This window comes from Plectropomus leopardus, chromosome 4 (genome assembly GCF_008729295.1).
Source record: "Plectropomus leopardus isolate mb chromosome 4, YSFRI_Pleo_2.0, whole genome shotgun sequence".
Taxonomy (NCBI): Eukaryota; Metazoa; Chordata; class Actinopteri; order Perciformes; family Serranidae; genus Plectropomus; species Plectropomus leopardus.
Genome location: NC_056466.1, coordinates 8,971,690 through 8,991,473, shown reverse-complemented (window position 1 = coordinate 8,991,473; position 19,784 = coordinate 8,971,690). Strand labels below are relative to the sequence as shown.

The following is a 19,784-nucleotide window of genomic DNA, read 5'->3' as shown; positions in this document are numbered from 1 at the left end:
GAGACTTTTGCTGCAGGTGGATTGGTTGTTGAAACACACGACAACTTCGCTTCTAAAAACTAGCTGCTGGTGATTTGATAAACTGAGTTGCAGGTGACACCATCAGCCAGCTTAGGTTGAGCTTTGTCTTGTTGCAAATCTTTGGTGTGAAAAATCTTTGGTCTTTTGACACAATAACAAAGAGTTTGAATCAAAAAAGACACTTCTATTAACAAATATGAGCCTGTCTGTGGCAAAAATAACCACTTTAAATGGATGTTCAGTGATGATGCACAAGTGTCCCATCTGGTTACATTGCCGGCTTTCATCAGCTGACGGCTGCAACACTAACTGTCAGTCCTGGACCAATTTTAAAAATGGTTGTTAACATCAGTCAGTTAAGCACACAAACCTTGAAAAATAGGGTGAAGTCACCGTTTAATGTAGGCTTTTTAGTCTTTATTTTACTGGAAGGAGTCTCCACGAGAAACTGCAAAACTGATCATAATCAATAGTTTCAGTCTCTTCCCACCTAACTTTCACTTCACCCACAGTAAAGATAATAATAAATGTCTGCCAGTAAAACTCCTCATGTGGGAATTTATCTGTGAGAGGGAAACATTTAGGCTTAAATTTGGGGGTTTGTGGGAATTTTGACATGACAAACTTCAGGAACAGTCACTGACGGCGAAATCTGTTTCTTCTGGGGAAGTTTAGGTGAACACGCAGAGATAAGTTCTGACTAGTCAGTGTGTACGCTGTGTTGTGAACGTGGATGTTCTTCGCCCACATGTCAGAGCAGGGACTTGGGTTACGCCTTGCTGCCTTCAGACCAGAACAGGGTGTTAGCTTCTTCCAGCTGCTGCTGCACTATCTGTCCTCTCCATCAGTGCCAGTTCCCTTTTTTCTGTCTTTGGGTTTGCAGAGAAGTGACACTTGTGAGACAAACTGTCATCGCAGCTTCGTGTCCATACAAGAGATTAAAAAGCCCAGTCATGCTTCTCGTTTTCCAATTATAAGACTTCAGGGTATTTTTCTTCTGAGTAGTTTGTTGAGTCAGAATGTGTTTGTACGAAGAAGTTTAAAATTGAAGTCTGGGTGGTTTGTGTTGATGTGGGAGGATAAAAAAACAGCTTAAGGACTCAAAGAGGATATTTTTGGCATATCACCTCTGAACATAAAAACATATACGGAAGATTGAATATAGAAAGCCCTATTTCTGCCAAAACTGTGTGTCTGAAGTCCCATTTCCACCATAAAACCACCCATCCAGACAGAGTTTACTCAGCCAGTCGAGACAGGAGTCATAAAGCAACAGTGACGCGAGTCCAGTCGAAAGGAGAGTCTTCTGGTGACATCTGCTGACTGAGCTATAGGAGTCAATTTGACAGCCAAAAAATCGAAATGAAGTCCATGCTGATGTATTTTAAGGGGATCAACAACATGGTCAGATGGGCGGATTTTAAGACAATGGGCAAAGACGTGAAACACACACACACACACAGACTTTGTGATGATTGTGCCTCATTTGAGTTAATTTAGTGTCTCTTAATGGTAATTTTGTGTCTTCTTTAGTCATCTTGTGTGTTCTTGTCACTTTTTGTTGTTTTGCCCCATTTTTTAGGCATTTTGTGTCTTTTTTTGTCTTATGTCTCTTTGTAATTATGTTTGATCATTCAGTTTTTTTTTGTTGTTGCTCATTTTGTGTCTTTATGCCATTTTTATAGTCATTTTGAGTTTCTTCAGTTATCTTGTGTCTCTTTGAGGTATTTTTTTAAGGTAACGTGATTTTTTGTCTTGTTCTTATAATTTGTGTCTCTTTTTGGTTTTACATCTTTTATTGTTATGTCTCTTTGTAGCTGTTTTGTGCCTCTTTGAGGTCATTTTGTGGGGTTTTTGTGTCTTTCTTTGGTTGTTTCATGTCTGACATTTTGTGCCCATTTGTGGTTGTTTTGCCCTTTGTTATATATATATATATTTTTTAAATTGTGGGTTTCTTTTTTTTTATTTTTTATTTTTGCTAATTACTCAAATTTGAACACTTTGGGCCTCTGGCCTGTGCCCTTTAGACCTGTTCAATAATCCATCCCTGACGGGATACTGACCTCAAGGGCAACCTCAATACAGTTAAATTGGAAACTGAATTTGAATTTTATGTATATTTGATTTTTATTGTTTTACCTAAATACTCTTGATGAAAGTCTAGAGGGATTGAAGCATTAGTATAATCAACAGATTACGGTGCTGAGCAAGAGCAGTGTTTGGGATCTTTTTTTCAAGACTCAAGTGATATTTTCCAACTCTCCTGCATTTGAGATAGCTGGATACGTGAAAGTCTCCATTTAAACTGATTATTTTTGGCTGCAACCAGAGAGTGCTTAGTCTAAAAACCAGCTGCTGGTAGCAAAATTGAATAAATCAGAGAAAATCTGAATAAAAGGTGAAAGCAGTGATATACACACAGGTACATCATTCACACTGTGGATGTTTTTTATTTCAGGTCAGGACGCTGGATGGTGAAATCGCTTGTAATTGTTGCGTCGTTGTTCTGTGTATATCCTGAAGATGGTGCTGTTGAAACAAAATTGATCGAGAAAAGAGTGCAGCCAGCGGTTTTGACTGATTGATCCACATGTTTTACTAATCTAATATATAAACCTATCCAGCACACCAGCCGCCTTAAGTCACAATCTTCCCACATTTGTAACAATTTAAAAAAAAACACATCAGCCTCCTAATACACGCGGTGAAAATGACATTTCGCGTTAAAAATAACAATAACTTGCTACCTCTGCTGTGACTTATGCCGAAGCAGAGGAGCAGATCTGAGCATGCGCACTGCATCGGCTCTATGGGGACGAGGAGGACATCACGGAAAAAACGTAGCAGCAGCACCACAAACCCCACGCCGAGATTTCGTCTCTCCGCTGCGCTAAAAGTGCGCGACGAAAGCGGCCCACGACTATGCCCGGTGCGGCGTTAAAGTGCGGGACGACCACTTGACAGGCCTGGGCGAGGTCTGAGCCATTGCCGGGAGGTGAAATACATTTCTTCGTATGGGAGCAGCATGCGGGAAATGGTTGGAGGTTGCTGCGTGTGTTCTGACGAGCGAGGCTGGGCTGAAAACCCTCTGGTTTACTGTGATGGACACGGCTGCAGCGTCGCCGTTCACCAAGGTAACATTAGCCGCTGTTAGCGTGTAATTACCGGGCAGCTGCGGCGGCTGCAGGCAGCCAGAGGTGCTGGTGGGTCGGTAGGTTTCTGGGTAGGTCTGTCGCTGTCTACGTGCGTGTTAGTGTGTGTGGGAGGGGTAGGTAGGCGTGCTGTTTGTTGTTTCCTCTCTGCACACATGATTTAACACACAGGGCCAAGCAGGGTGACACCGAGCCTGGATGGCGCCTTGATGGCACCCTCAGGTTCGTGCGTGTGTGTTTGTGTGTGTGTGTGTGTGTGTGTGTGTGTGTGTGTGTCTGGATCCACGACACACTGCAAGAGGCGTGTTTTTGCGACAAAACAGCCCCGGCGAGGCCCGCCGGTTTGGACATTATGTTACCTTGTGTCCACTTGCTTTGTTGCTTTTGATGAAATAGTTAACTTATTGCGGGATCATATTTCTGATCAGAAATCAGTCCTGTGATTGATTGTTGCAGCAACTCTCTCACTCGGCCCTCATCTGTAGGTTTTTTTCTAAGCAGAGATGAATTTTGTTGCTTAAAGTCAGCAAAAGTGCTACAAAATGTAATAAAGACAGATTAGTTTGCAGCTGATACAGCAGGTTGAGTTCACTGGCTCAGTTTCATTCAGATTCAGTGTTAACCCTTTGAAACCGGGAGTGACATATTTTTTTCGTGCTGCTTTCAGATTCCCTCACAATGTTTAACCCTTTCAACCTTGAGCAAATTGGTGCCACTTTTGTCAAAATGAGGGGGTGGGGGGCGGGGTTGGTAAGAAATGCCCTGCAAATTGCAAGAAATTTGTTTATTTAGAAAATTATTCTTGAAAAAGCTGAGGGGAAACATAGGTTAAAAAAAACTATTTACAGTTGATTGTCATGGTTACATATTTAAAATTTTGTTATAGAATTATGTTTTTGCATGTCATGTCCTTTCTCCATTTAAAAAAAAAAATATTTATTACAAATTTTAAGGTCATTTTCTTGGACTTTATACTAATTTCTCATTAATATTTTTGTGCCATTTCTAATTTTGTTGCCTATCAGCATCTTCCCATCTTCCCATTCTTAATAGTAATCAAGGCAATTTGCTGAGGTTTCAAAGGGTTAAATGTCCCATATTTCAAAAGTCATTTCCACATCTTTTTTCGTTTTAAAGTAGTTGTAGGTGCTAAATAAATACTGTGAAAGTATTAAAATGTTCAGTACACAGAGCGATGCGCACAGTCCATATTCAGAAACTGTGTCTTTAAATGAGCCGTCAGGACTTTCATGAAGTTGTGATGTCATAACTATGGTTGCAGCAGTATACTGGTTTTAAAGTTTACCATGGTGTGAAAATGAACGGTTATCATACTGTCTACATTTACTTTTGGAAGCTATTGAAAAAAATGCAACTGGATGGGGAATCTCACCTTTATTTGAGCTATTTTTCTTTCTTTTTTTCTGACGCATATTGACATTTTAAAAATGTTCAAAGTTTCAATTACAGTAATAAAACATTTGTTCAATCAAAAAAAAGAAACTCTTCTGTTTACCTTAATTTAAGGATCACAACTAATGATAATTTTTTATTGCTGTGATACAGCAAAACTACAATATTTTCATAGATGGTTGTCATATTGTGAAAATGTTATACTGCTGCAACTGTAGTCACAGTTATGCTATATAAAGTTAGAAGCTCCAGCTACAGCTCTGTTACAGTCATTCACGGCTGAAGTGATGGTACAGAGACGCATTGGCGCAAATATGGAGGACCCAGAAACGCTGACCAATCAAAGCAGGCTGGGAGTTTTTGGGAGATATGCTTAAATTGAAAGGCGCTAAAACAGGGCGTTTCAGACGGGGGGTGAATACAGGAGTATTCAGCCAGACAGTATGAGAAAAATAATGTGTTTTTTAAAAATGAACATGTAAACACGTTATAGTAGAAACCCCCCAAAAAAGAAATATGGACCTGAAAATTAGCATAATATGGGACCTTTAAATTTTAGTTCCAAGTGGATTCAAAATTACTTCTTAAATATTATATAACTTATATTATCTGACCAATGATAGCCGCAGTTAAAGTAACTGACACAACGACACTCTATCGGAGATATTTGTAAACTATGTATTGTAGCAATTGAAAATGGTAAAGACAAGAATGTAAAAGAAAAAAACTGCAGTAAATATGTAATATGTGTTGGAAAATTTCTGAAATAGAATCATTACCTGGTTTTGTTTGTGTCTCTGCGTGTCTGTCCCAGCATGTTATGGCATCGTCCAGGTTCCCACCGGCCCGTGGTTCTGTCGGAAGTGTGAATCACAGGAGAGGGCGGCACGTGTGGTGAGTATGCCAGCCCACAACATGACACACACACACACACACACACACACACATCCATTCATTCCTGCGTCACCTGGTATGATTAATGCCGCACCCACAACCGGCTCTGCTCTCTCCTGTCCTGCTCCAGAGGTGTGAGCTGTGTCCCCACAAAGATGGTGCCCTCAAGAGGACCGACAGCGGAGGTAAACCTCACCCTCTGTCCCGCTGTCCCGCTGTTTCCCTGCGAAACACAGCGAGTGAACCAAACAGCAGGAACGCCTCAGTGCCCCAAAGGAATACTTCACCCACAAACTGATCACTTGTGTGTCAGTTACTCACTCTGTGTTTTATTCAGTTCAGGAAGAAAACTTTGTTTCTCGCTCTCTTCCACTCTGAATGGAGAATCCAAAAACAGCAAAACTATATCAAACATCTGTTTACAAACCCTCACACAACCCCATGCAGTACAATCCCACTCTCATTTATCCAGTCGTATGGTCATTTCCACCCAAACACATGCATTTTCACTAAAAATGTAATATTACAAACACCTCCACATAAACAGCACACAGCAAGGTGCCCTGCTCATCTGTAATTCAATATTTTAAAAGTAGCGATTTATAGACTTGTACAAAAGTAATCACAATCATCTATTATGACTCACTACAAGTGTGTGCAGAGACTCTCTGTGCTCTGCCTCTGTCTTTTTTTTCACACTTTTTTGCTGTCGACGGGACGTTCCTGGGCACAGCACGTGGATGATTTCAGGACTAAAAAGGGTCGTGACCATGTGCCAGACTGTAAACAGCCCGGTTTCAAAAAGAAGCTATGTTGCAGATACAGTCCCAAAAAAACTTTCACCATCACTGGCAATACTGTTTATAAATAGTAACTGACAATTCCTGTTTAATGTAGCTTTAAATATTATTGTTTTAGCAAAAATGCACGTGTTTAAGGATTACTGATCATACAACTGGATAAATGAGATTTGGATTATACCGCACAAATTGTGTAAGAGTTTGTAAAGGGTTGTTTTGATATAGTTATGCTTTTGTTAGACGTGTTCCCTTTAATTCATCAAGAATTTTCTCCGTTTTTTGGATTTTTCATTTACCTTGGAGGCACACAAGAAAATGTCTTCTTCATAAATTTAAGGTTTTGACATACAAATTGGATGAGGGGGGATTGAAGTGTTCCTTTAAATAGACCTGCAGATTTCAGCATCAATCATAAGGAATCTTGTCATGTCATTGATCTGCTGCCGATCTCTCCGTCAGGCTGGGCCCACGTTGTGTGTGCGCTGTACATCCCTGAGGTGCAGTTCGCCAACGTCCTCACCATGGAGCCCATCATCCTGCAGTACGTCCCGCATGAGAGATACATCAAGGTACCGACACACACACTGCTGACTGCATAAAACCTGTAACACACTAAGATGCAGTCAAGTGTTATTCTACAGGCCTTCCATCAGAGACCTAAATGAAGGATATACAGTATGTTTTTTTCAGTATTAATGGCCAGTGAATGATATTACCATAGCTAATCTGATCTGAAAAGCATCATTTTTTTTCCTTCAGAGTGATAGAAAGACATAAAAATGATCTCAGGTGACTGCAGATGTTGCAATAAATGTTTTACTCTCCCAATACAGATCTGAACTTGTGTGTTAGCAGATACTGAGTACCTATCTGATAGCATTGTGTGAAAAATTGGCTACATATAACATTAATGTTGTAAACTGATGTTTTATGGTATGGCTCAGCTTAAACCCTTTGTGCATCATGAACAAATACAGGGAATAAATGTCATGTAACTTTATTTATTATCTAATTTGACTGTCAGTTGTAGAAATGATAAGAATAACAGTGGGACTTACTAGTGTAAAATACAGTTCTTTGCCACTCTTACACAGTGGTTGCCGGTGTGTAGGGCACTGTTTTAGAGCGCTAAAGAAATATTGATATCGGGAAAAAAAGTGCAGTTCTATCCCAGTGTGAAATTACTTAAAAGTTTATTAATAAATTAAGTGGTATCTGATTGGATCCTGCATCGACTATACAGACCGATACCTGATTCAGCGTTTTATGCAATAACAGAGGGGTTAACGTTATTGATATCGGTATCGGAACAACTGAGGTGATAAGGCGCCTAAGGTGTCAAACGTCAGCTCTCTTTAATTGCATATGTATGTAATAGTGTTACATCTAAAAAAAACTGCATCAAATGACTGGTCATATTTATATTTTCTGCACCATTCCTTTCTTGTATTTTATTTAGACCCATATGTTAAGATTATGGGTTTTTTTGGCATAGAGCATATGTTTAGAAGTAATGTATTAGCAAAAAAATGTTATGGGGACTGTACTTAAATTCGGGTGTTATATTGGCTCTTGTATTTCAAATTATGAGGTGCCCACCCCCATTGGTGTCACAAAAAATCAGTTTAGATGTCAGTCTTTAGTTTAGAAAATACTTTTTTTCCCACTGAGAGAAATCCATCATAAAAGAAAATAACAGCAAAGTCTCCACTGACAGTAGCTTCAGCAAACCATGATGCAATGCAGCTATAAGACATCTGGGAAACAGCACATCTCTTTGTTTCTCCCTTAACGGGAAAAAAAACTCTCTCCACCTACACGTACCGTATGAAGCCAGAGCAGAATGAGGCAAGGTCACGCCTGCTCTCTGGAGGTTGGTAAAAGTCATTCAGGGAAACGTGGGAGATTACCATCGTAAGAAAAAAGAGATGAGGCAAGTTCAGGGAACATCAAAAAAAAGGAGGTTTACCACAGTTTATCACAAAACGCATATTGTCTTGTACTGAATTGTGGTGAAGCGATTAGTCATGCAAAAATTCCCAGTAGTCAGCTTCTTCAATCAGAGCCTCCCGAATTTGCTGAACTTCCTGTTTTTTTTTTAATCATAAAAAAGTGAATCTCTTTGTGTTTTGGACTGTTGGTCAGACAAAAAAAGGAAAATAAAGATATCACCCAGTGGACTTAGTTGATTACTGAAGAAAAAGTTGGGAATAATCATTAGTGAGGTCGTACTAAGCACCATAAATCTGTAATATATAACAACAACAAAATACAAAAACATTTCGACCTTACACAGTCCAAACATGCACACTTAAAAATAAGAGCTGTGAAATGGTTCTTCATGACAGGCTGAAGTTCTACCCAAAACCATCTGCTCCTGAAGAACTTTATTTTGAACTATTCAAATGCTTGTAGATGTATCTGGAACAGAGATTAGTACGCTATTTAATTGATTATTGCTACCTATGCTGGTGGGCACCAAATATATGTCGATTAAGCTTATTATTAAAATTATATTATTTTATGTGATTGTGTTCACCCAGTGAAATGCTGTTGAAATAATCAAGTAAGTTTCCTGATGATTTAATTTCCCAAACAATATGTTATTTGTTAAATATTATTCAGGGTGGTGTTTGTCATGTTACACATGGTGCAAAGTGCCACACATTTCGATATTTAAATACAACCTGGTTATTGAAAAAATGTGATTGACAATCTCAAATGCTTCTATGCAATATTTTTTCAGACTATTTTTACTCCTGTAGATGAAACTGTGCTAAATTTGGACTGTTTTCCAAGTGTTTTCTTACGTGTAGTCAGCTGACTAGTCTGTCAGAGTTTAAACATCAGGAAAATAAGTTGTTGGGAATTTTATTAATGATTTTCTGTTGATTAGCTAATTTCGACCAATCACTTCAGCTGTACTTGTTCTGGGTAGATTAATTTGTAACGAAAGTCATATTTTATACTCTCTTGTTATGCTTTTTATGAAAATAATCTTAATTTGTAAAATAAGTAGTAACGGAAGCTTTCAGGTAAATGTAGTGAAGTAAAGGTACAATATTTCCCTCTGAAGTGTTGTGGAGTAAAAGTATAAAGATGGATGTAAAGAAAAGACTCTAATAATAATAATGCATTTTATTTATAGAGCGCTTTTCAAGGAACTCAAAGACGCTGTGTAAAAGTCAAAAAAAGATCATAAAATAGAATATATTAAAATACGACATAAAACTACACACAACATTAAAAGTATAAGTACCTGAAATTTATACTCAAGTACATTACTTGAGTAAATGTACTTAGTTACAGTCCATCGCTGGGAATCAAAAAGTGTTCTCCTATGGGCTCAGAGAACTGTATATAGTTGTACTCAGCCTCTTTATTTCTACGAGTGCAGAGTAAAAGCTTTGGTAAACACACCGAACATAACCTTCATCATATAAACAGTCATGTTCAGACATTCAGAGGCGCCTCCGAAATATCTGCTCATGTCCTTTTTTCCCCTTTTTAAAGCGAACCGTTTAACCACAGGCTACGTTCCTTCCATTAAAGCTTTATCATACATCAGCTGCGTTGTAACTTTATCCATTTGTACCTTTTTTCATGTCTGCGGAGTCTTTGATAGTTGGCAGACTGTGTAAAGCTGAAGCAGTGCGCAGCGTATCCAGCGTGCAGCAGAGCAGCCTTTTTACAGCAATGCACATCACAAAGAAATCAATATTTGACACATGGACTCATTAGACTGAGCAGCCAGTGGCAGACGTGCTGTGTGTGTGTAATGTGTGTGTGTGTGTGTGTGTGTGTGTGTCTGCATATAAATGTACACATGTGAGTGTTTGAGTGCCTGGTTTCATATTACTGTGTCAGCTACAGTAAATTGCATGCAGCTTTCCTCCGTCAGAGCCATTCATCCACATTTTGCTGCCCGCATTCCTAGACAGCGTTACAATGGACAGTGAAAACTTGAGAAGCCACTCTTCCTTTTACGCGCTCGGTGTAGTTATGTCTCCGGCCTTTCATTACACAGCCGACATCCTCTGAGGGGAGAAAAGAGCAGAGCAGGATGTTGTGAGTAGAGGAAGACAGAGGAAAGAGGAGAGAAAAGGCAAAACAGAGAGGGCTGAAGCAAAAAGGTAAAGAGCCCGCTGTTCCTTTGTCCCGCACCTGTTGCTAGGCCTCTTCTGCCCCCCCCCACCAGACAGCCCCACTCACGGGGGAAAAGCTGCAAAAAAGTACAAAAGCTTTGTGTGCATGCATGTGTTCGTCTGCTTTTGTTTGCTAACATAATTTGTTGACGTGTCAGTGATGATGCTGTTATGCAGGATGCAAGGATTCCAGCCTTGAGCTCTAAAATCAATTATTTCCGAAATCTTGGCTGCACATGATTTTATTTTATTTTTTGCAAGTGCCCTGCGGTAGTTTATGCAACTTTTCAAATAAGAAATGACAAGGAAAGGGAAATATACTTTAGTCGCAACAGAATGCAAAAAAAAAAAAACCTTCAAAGTAAAAGCTCCCCTTTGAAAACAACTCGCCACAAGCCCTTCAGTGTCAGCTTTTTTTTCTACAGCATTTCCAAACATCTGGTTAACAGTTTTGCAGTACAAAGCGGCGGCGAGCACAGAGCAAAGTGCGATCTGTTTGAAAGCCCCATCTGTTGTCCTGACAAGCAAAACTTTCTAATCTTTTACAGTATAGCTGCGGCTGCACTCAAATTAAGGAGCATTTAACTTCCCCACACTGTAAACGCAGCGGTTCACATTAATGGCCAAATAACATGAATATACGAGTTTTCCCGGGAAACGCTGGTCTTTCAAACAATACTCAGCTTTCCACATTAATGAACTTTTTTTTTGAAAGGGCTTTGTGTGAACTTTTTTCGTCGATAGGGCAATGTAACACCAATTAATCATACTAATAACTGCTGATTTGTATCTGTTCTGTTGTCTCATTTTCTCTCCATCGTTGCTGTTTCCTCAGACTTGTTATATCTGCGAGGACCACGGGAGGGAGAGCAAGGCTGCTTGCGGAGCCTGCATGACCTGCAACAGACAGGGCTGCAGACAAGCTTTCCATGTAACCTGGTAAGCTGTGTGTGTGTGTGTGTGTGTGTGTGTGTGTGTGTGTGTGTGTGTGTGTGTGTGTGTGTGTGTGTCTGTGTGTGTGTGTGTGTGTGTGTGTGTGTCTGTGGAGATGTCTAAATCAAGTTAGGTTTTTTTTTTACCTCAGACTTGAGTCATTTAACCCTTTGAAACCTGGGCAAATTGCTTTAATTTCTTTTAAAAACATAAGGAAAAGGCAATGAGAAACTTACCAAAAGAAATAACTAAAAAGTTACAAGAAAATACCTGAAATTAAGCACAAGAAAAGAAGAAAAAAACAAACTTGAAAATGACCAAATAACACTGATGAAAATTGAAATGTGTATATATACGTGTTTATATATGTGTATATATATATATATATATATATATATATATATATATATATATAAGAAAGAAAAAAAAAAGAAAAACTTTAGACAGCTGAAAAGACACCAGAGCCTATAACTTTGTAACATAAATAAACAGTCTTAAACTGCCTGAGATATTTTTTTCAAACTTCCAGCAAGCTGGTCAGCAAGAAATCTGATCATGAAATAGCTGCAGCACAGATTTTCCAGGAATTCTTTCAGAGATTTTACTTTCAGACAATGTGCCATAAATAAGACATGACATTGTTTTGGAACGTGGCTCAAGACCTAATCTGATTTCAGATACACATGATTGATTTTACATGTTGACTGATGCAATTAGTTGTGAAACAGCCGCCAGTCATCAGAATCACTGGCATGTTGCGGTCCACAATTGGCCTCAATTTGCTGATCTTTTTTTTTTTTTACTATAGCTGTATTGGTTTCACCCTGTCTTCATTATTTTTTATCCAATCCACTTTTTTTTCATTTTTTATTTCTTTTGCTTTGTAATTTTTCTGAGCTGCAAGTGATTTCTACCACAATGCAGAATATGACAAATCAAGCCCGAAAGACTTTATGGCACAGATTTTTGTCTGCAGAGATCTGACATTTGATCCATCATGTCTTCATCGGTGACAAAAGCTCTCAGGTGACTCGGGCGACATCCAGGTGTCGTTGTCAGGGTCTGCATGTGTGTTTGTGTGTGTGCTCTCCTGTTTCCTCCCGTCTGACCCTGTGACACCCTGTGTTCAGCGCTCAGATGGCAGGTCTGCTGTGTGAGGAGGAAGGTCCAGAAGCTGACAACGTGAAATATTGTGGCTACTGCAAACACCACTACAACAAGATGGTAAGATGAACAAAAGTCAGCAGACTGCAAACCAAGATACTTTCACCAAATACAACAGAACAACAAGTTACAAACATCTTAAACTCATCATTGATGAACACGGTCGCAGCTGCAAACATCAGAGATAAACGCCCTTACCCAGAATTCTCCCCTAAATGGATTGTGAAGTGTTAACCCTGTTAACAGTTAACAGTGTTAACCCTTCACTGTGGAGGCATGCAGGAAAAACAGAATTTTTGTTCCTGAATTTAATATAATCAGTGGTGGAATGTAACTAAGTACATTTACTCAAGTATAGTACTTAAGTTTGAATTTGAGATACCTGAGTATTTTATTTTCATGCTACCTTATACTTTTAATCCACTACATTTCAGGGAATCATTGTAAATTTTACTTCACTGCATTTATCTGAAAGCTTAAGTTACCTTAGAATTTGATATTTTCCATAAAAAAATAAAGGACTTATATATAAATGTTATTATAAATAACCAGTCTATTCAAGTACTGCTGCAACAATTAGTTGATTAATCAGTCGATTCACAGAAAATTAAAAAAAAAAAAAACTTTTCATACCTTAAGTACTTTTTCCTGATTATACTTACTCACTTTTAAGTGCCATTTTCAATGCAAGACCTTAACTTGTACCGGAGTATTTTCACAGGGTGGTATCAGTACTTTTACTTCTGATCTGAATACTTTCTCCACCACTGAATATAACACATGATAAGTAATTGATATACAAATGGTAATTTTGCTGGTTAAGTTTAATTCAAGCATTATTTGAATATATACAGTGCCTCGCTGCTTTTATGGTTTCATTTGTTCGTGAGAGAAGCTCACTTTCTCCTTTGGTTCTTATAGCAGAAGAAGTTGCGCTCGAGTGAAAATACAAGTAGTTCCTTCAGTCATACCAGGGGCCGCTCAAGCTCTCCACCACAAGACAAACATCACCACCACAGACAGAGGAAGGTAAGCACAACTACGGGGTTTCCCACACATTCATTTATTTGTGACATCCCACCACACTTAAAACATCTGCTTCTACAAATTGATTTTATATTTTCTGCTGCTGGACTGTTCATCAGGAGCACTACTGGAATATATTTACTGTTTGGTTATTGGTAGCACCACGCTCTCAGAGCGCAGAGTGCACTCTTGGCAGAAACGAAGCAGCAGAACACCAAGCGCAGTGCAAGTCAAACCTAAAGAAGTATTTCACCGATACAAAGAGAGTCCTCACATAAAACTAGGCTGTCTCTGCAGTAGCGAGATGCAAGTACTTTTAAAATTAGTGCTACATGACCAGAGAAACAGGATGCTTTTGCTCAAGAGTTAGAAAACCTACAACTACCAGAATGCATCACGCCCCACCAGACACTCCCACTGGTGGGTGATGTAACATCGACTGGAACAAGTGAAACAGTGGCGGCCAGTGATCTCATATTCCAGTCATACAAAAAGCTAAAACATGTTTCTGAAAACAGTTGAGGCAAAAAATATGCAATTCAGTAACAGAATTTCGGGTTATATTTGATCAGCGCTGCTTAGTTTTACTCTCTGATTTCCATGTTTCCGTCCTCTGTTTTCAATATGCAGGAAGCAGTATGACGCCCACCTCCTATTCACAAACTCTCGCTCTTACAGCTAAACACAGTGTTTAATATGTTTCTGGAAACATTTCAGGATAGACATAAGCAGTGCAGTAACATACTTTGGATAAATATTCAATATGATTATTCAGTACTGCCTAGTTTTACCATTTGAGCAGTCCCTGTTTGAGAGAAAAAGAGAGGGGTGGGTAACTCTCTTGATCAGCTTTATACTCTTTGTCCGTGCTGTTTGCGGCACTGGTGGCGGAAAATGTGGAAGTGCAGCCTGTAGTTTGAGCAACAGCCTAAGAGCAAATGACATAAAATGCATTATTTTGAGGAATTTTGCTGTGGGGTGAGGAGGGATATTTCGGCACTGGTTATCCGGAAGACAGTCCACAACAGTTCATCTGTAAATGTTACCCACATTGTTTTGATACAAAGCTCGTTGAAAATCAGCTAAATATCCCTTAAATTTAGAAGTTTGTTTCTGCCGGATCAAATGATCAGTTATCCACTCCGTGTCTCAAGCTGCTGCTCAGGAAAACTCATGAGTAATTCCACCTGCGCTGCGTTCACAGACTTGCAAAAATGTCCAAATTCAGAGAGGGTGCAGAGAATGTAAAAAAGGGATACAAACACACACAAGATAAAAAAATTGGAAGTTTGCTGACAGATGCCGTATTTGCACCAAGGAAAGGCAAGGCAGCTTTATTTGTGTAGCATGTTTCTTAAAACAGGGCAACTCAAAGTGCTTTACAGAGCAATAAAACAACAAAACATAGTAAAGGATACAGATTTACAATAAAAGGGTAAAGAGATCAAATATAAAAGGTAAAATTAATTACTAAATGTTTTAATTTTTTAAAAATAAAAATCACCATTGAAAAAAGAGGCACAGATATAAAAGCTAATTTATAATGATTTAAAATCAGGTTTAAAATAAGTTTATCAGTATAAAACAAATCAGCTCCAGTAATTACGTGTGTCTGCATCCATGCTTGTTGTCTGTGCATGTTAGAGGGCGGTCAGTGTATACCCGGTTTGACTCCTGACATACCTCAGCCCTGTTTTCCCGTCTGTTCAGAGTCATAAGGACAAGATTCGACAAAAAGAACGCCACAAGAAGTCCTCTGACAGCCTGGGCTCTTCAGTGACGACCAGCAGCATAGAAAAGGTATGAAAAGACGACCCGCAGGATGACTCGCGACATGCTGGACACTTTGACGAGTTGCTTATCTTGTGATGACCTGTGTATTTTTGTTCAGATATCCTCCAGTCACCACAGCAGCAAAGACAGCGAGGGAAAGTCCAAGAAGCTGAGCTCACACAGTCATGGTCATCGCAGCAAGAAGACGGGAAGCACGGGAAAGAGCTGCTCGTCCTCCTCCTGTTCCTCCAGTCCCTTCAACACAGGTACGACTCCTCTTTTGAAGAATGAAACGTCCCTCCCCCCCCGACAAAGTAAAGAAAACAATGCGATTCATATCTGATTTAAAAGAATCCGTACAGATAGAAAACATACTTAGCGTAACGTTTTAACACACTGTGTGAAGCTGGTGTCAAGAACATGGAAAAGTTTAATCACACCCAAACTAAATTTACGGATTACAACAACAATAAAAAATATTCTTGAAATGGAAAAAATAACTTTCTCAATGAGAGACCAAATTAACAAATGGAATAAATTATATCCCAACAGCAGAGTACACACACACACACACACACACACACACACACACACACACACACACACTTTTTTCTTTCTTATACCTATTGTTGTTGTTGTTTTTGTTATTATTAAAAAGCATGACTGCAGAACTAAAACAGTTAGTTTATTTATAATAACAGTTAGTTAATTTTTAATAATCTGCAGCTATTTTAAAAAACAATAAATTGTTTCGGTTATTTTACAGGCAAAAATCTGAATCAGAAATGCTTTATTGATCCCTGGAGGGACACTGTGAATGGTGCAGATTATGCCAAGAGTAGAGAATAATAGAAGTAAAAATATGAAGTAATAATGAAAATGAGGGTGATAAACTTTTTTGTGTTATTGCACTTAGTCCTTTCTTTATTTGTATGGTTGTTTGCTTCTCTGTATTAAACTATAATTTACAGAAAAAGCATAAAAATGCGTACGGGATTTGTATTATAAAAAGAGGAATGAGACAGGAGGCAGAGAGACATGTTGACGAGCTGTTTAACGGCCGTTGACTTTGTTTTTCTCTTGCAGGTGGCTCCCTGTCCTCAGCTCAGGATTTCCATCAGTTCTCATCATCCTCCCGCCTGGAGCGTGACCACGACCAGGGGGGCGACGACCACAGTGGCGAAGAGCGTAAGGAGCGCCACAGGAGGCCAGCAGTCCAGGAGGAGGAAGACGAAGAGGAAGATGAAAAGGAGGAGGACAAAGATGATGAGGAAGAAGAGGAGGAGGACAGTAAATACCACAAGCCGCCAGCTTTGACTCCTGCGGACGGCCCACTGGCAGGGTCGCAGGGTCACGACAGGTCGGAGGGCAACTCGAGCCCTTTTGAGAACAAGGTCACTATCTCCACCTTTGGCTCCATCATGCGCATCACCTCCTCGTCGGGGCTCGGCAGCAGTAGCAAGATCCGGAAGATCTCCTCGGGGGACTACAAGCCCTCCAAGTCTCTTTGTAAGCCGTCTCAGCTGAGCACGCCGCCCATCCTGGAGGAGGCGGCGCTGGAGGACAAAGCTACACCTCCACCGCTACCCAGAGAGAGGAGGCACCGCGGCAACAAGAAGAGCAGCCACGGTCCAGGGCGGCCGCGGGGCAGCAAGAACCGAGAGAGGAGGGAGGAGGAGCATCACCACCACCATCACCACGCAGCGCCTCCTCCTCCGGCCTTAACTTCCTCGGTCTACCCGAGCCCGTCCACCATCCCCCACTCCGCCTTCCCCTCCTCGCTGCCTCCCGCCGTTGTCTCCTCCTCCTCTTCCTCCTCTTTCTCCTCCTCCTCTGCAGGCAGTTTTTCCACGAGCCGTGGCAACTCTCTGCTCAGCTCCGGTGAGTCTGAGCGTGTGGGCGTGTGTGTGTGGTAGCCCTCGAGCTTCCTGTGCGAGAGAGCGCAAAGAGAAAAACTCCTCGATGTGTTTATTTGCCGTTTGTTTCTGAAGTGTTGAAATGTTTCCATGACATGTGTGACATGTCAGCATGTCAGCACGACATCAGCAGTTTATCTGTAAATCAGAACCTCAGAGTGTTTCGTAATTAGCCATCAGATACTGATTTTGTTTTTCATACACGGGGTTTTAAAATTCACAATTTTGTCCTAGATAGTGGTTTGTGTGTGTGCTAGATTTCCTGCCCTACTTACAGATTGAGTCTCTGGTGTGTACAAACACTCAGATGCCATTTGTTGTTGTCTTTTGGGATCTTTTGAGATGAAAATGGAGATGAAAAGTATCTTTTTTACCTCACTCCATCTTTTTGAGCCCTCAGGTATCTACTCCAGCCTCAAGGACCCTCTTACACTGGGCGGGGGTGTCTGCAGTACCCCTCTCTCACTGGGTGGAGGGGTGTGTAGCACCTCCTTGTCCCTGGGAGGGGGCATGTGTAGCACCCCTCTCTCCTCAGGACTCCTAACATCCCACGTCTCCTCACTCTCGCTTCCGTCAGTCAACGCCGTCTCAAACACGCAGGTATTTCAGAGAGATTGAAAATGAGGCTGTTTGTATCAGTCAGCATGGAGGCTCTCAGCATGAGATATCTCTTTTTTTTTTTTTAAATTTTTGTTGTATTATTAGCATTACATGACTACAGAGCTCAAACAACAAGTCAGTTATATAATTAGTTGACTGACAGAAAAGTGATCTGCAGCTATTTTGACCAACGATAAATCATTTGTTATTTTGCAAACAAAAATCAAACTTGTGCAGTAACTCTGATAGCAGCATAGAGAATAAGAGGAGTAGAAATAAAAAGTATTAAATTAAAATATAAATTGAAATAAAGATATAAAAAATAGAAAATAGAAAAAGGACAAATAATAGATAAAAACAGACAGGACAGATAAAAATATCAAATAAAAACGTGCATTATGTTTCAATTTCACATTAGTATGTAAAGAATTTAAAGATGTAAATTATGTATAATATACTGAGTAGTGAAGTGTGTAAAAGTACATCATTACAAAAAATATGTATTTGTATTTTAAAATAAAATAAAATGTCAATCATTTATAGCTTCCAGCCTATTAGATGTGAGGAGTGCTTGTCTTTGTCTTATATGACAGTAAACTAAATATCTTCAGTCTCGTCTATTTGGGCCCTGACACACCAACATTACAGTCGGACATCAGTCAATGTCGAACTGTCAGTGAGCGACTGCAGCCCTAGTTTGCCCTAGTTGCTGTGTATCCGGTTTTGCAATAGTCGCCCTTGCAGTCTGTTTTTCAGTCACCTCAGCATGTTAAATCACATCGGAGACGGCAGAACCCGTCGCTGAGCGAAATCACTGTGATTGGCAGTTTATTTCAGTTCACAGTAAAAGAAACGAATCAAAGTCCGGAAAGTAAACAGCTCAAGTCAAGAGTGCATGAGTGAGGTCAAAACAAATTTTGTTATGTAAGATAATATTGTTTTTTGTAAGCCATTGATTTGTTGTTTTGTTTTTTTGGCCATCATGGTATGCTCGAAGCTGAAGTAACTAACTTTTGGAATAAGAAGCACTGTGATCACTAAGCAAATGTCACTGTAGAGTTAACAGAAATTAAACAGATGTGTAGTTTATAAAACGGATACATGTCACACCACATTGTGCAAGTATCGATACAATAATCAGCAGACTCGTCCGTAATGGAAATCATTTTTAGTTGCAGCCATACATGATTACATGTAGTGCTGAAACAGTTTGTCAAATCTCTTTAATGAGGCAAAAAGCTGCTTTTTTCTTCTGTTTTTGATAGTTGCAGCCTTCATTACGTCATTAAATGATTTCGCTTGCAAAATGCACTTCTTTGATAAAATTGTCAGTAAGTATTATTAATTAATTTAAGTTAATTCATTCAAATTCAAGTCACATTCTGTTTTTAAATTAACTCTTTTGTGCACCTGCTGTACTTATTGTAACTTCACTTATTTTGCCAGGAGACGAGAGTTTCAGTTGCATGAAGACAGCTTTTATTGACAGCCAGATGTTATTGTTCATTGTCTCGCAGGTCCATCCAGGTTCCAGCACCTCCTACAGTCTGACCTCCTCTCAGCCTTTTGCCAGCTGTCTCTCCACAGCCCCGACACTGCCGCCACTACTGACCCAAGGACAGACCTCACTGCCAGGTGAGAGGAGTTCAAGATCAATATGATTTTTTTTTGTATTTGCTGAGAAACTGAGGGTAGTTATAGATATCTGATGCAGATAATCTTCGCTTTTTTAGAGTCTTATTCAATTACTGAATAAAATAAATAAAATAAATAAAACTGTTTTTCCCTGTTCTCAGAGTCCGACCTCGATGACTGTCGCTTCCCGTGTCAGGGGAACTCACCGAGAGAGAGTCTTTCGTCACAGTATGTCTCATTTCATCTTTCATGTTGTTCTTAATGTTAAGTCTGGGGCGCTCCTGCTGCTGAAAATGATCTCACATCCATCAC

The 19,784-nt window shown here is 39.8% G+C and overlaps 1 protein-coding gene across 1 annotated transcript in view; it reads left to right on the top strand.

Annotated features, from left to right (window-relative positions):
* The first annotated feature begins 2,841 nt into the window (after positions 1-2,841).
* LOC121941874 (protein AF-17-like) overlaps positions 2,842-19,784 on the top strand; it is a 30,340-nt gene continuing 13,397 nt past the window's right edge. The window contains exons 1-13 of the mRNA XM_042484799.1: positions 2,842-3,155; positions 5,401-5,480; positions 5,611-5,665; positions 6,740-6,849; positions 11,261-11,364; positions 12,489-12,582; positions 13,444-13,551; positions 15,259-15,348; positions 15,440-15,587; positions 16,408-17,202; positions 17,638-17,837; positions 19,355-19,472; positions 19,634-19,700. Of these exons, the coding sequence (XP_042340733.1) occupies positions 3,047-3,155; positions 5,401-5,480; positions 5,611-5,665; positions 6,740-6,849; positions 11,261-11,364; positions 12,489-12,582; positions 13,444-13,551; positions 15,259-15,348; positions 15,440-15,587; positions 16,408-17,202; positions 17,638-17,837; positions 19,355-19,472; positions 19,634-19,700 (2,078 nt within the window). The 5' untranslated portion in view covers positions 2,842-3,046. The remainder of the gene's footprint in view (positions 3,156-5,400; positions 5,481-5,610; positions 5,666-6,739; positions 6,850-11,260; positions 11,365-12,488; positions 12,583-13,443; positions 13,552-15,258; positions 15,349-15,439; positions 15,588-16,407; positions 17,203-17,637; positions 17,838-19,354; positions 19,473-19,633; positions 19,701-19,784) is intronic.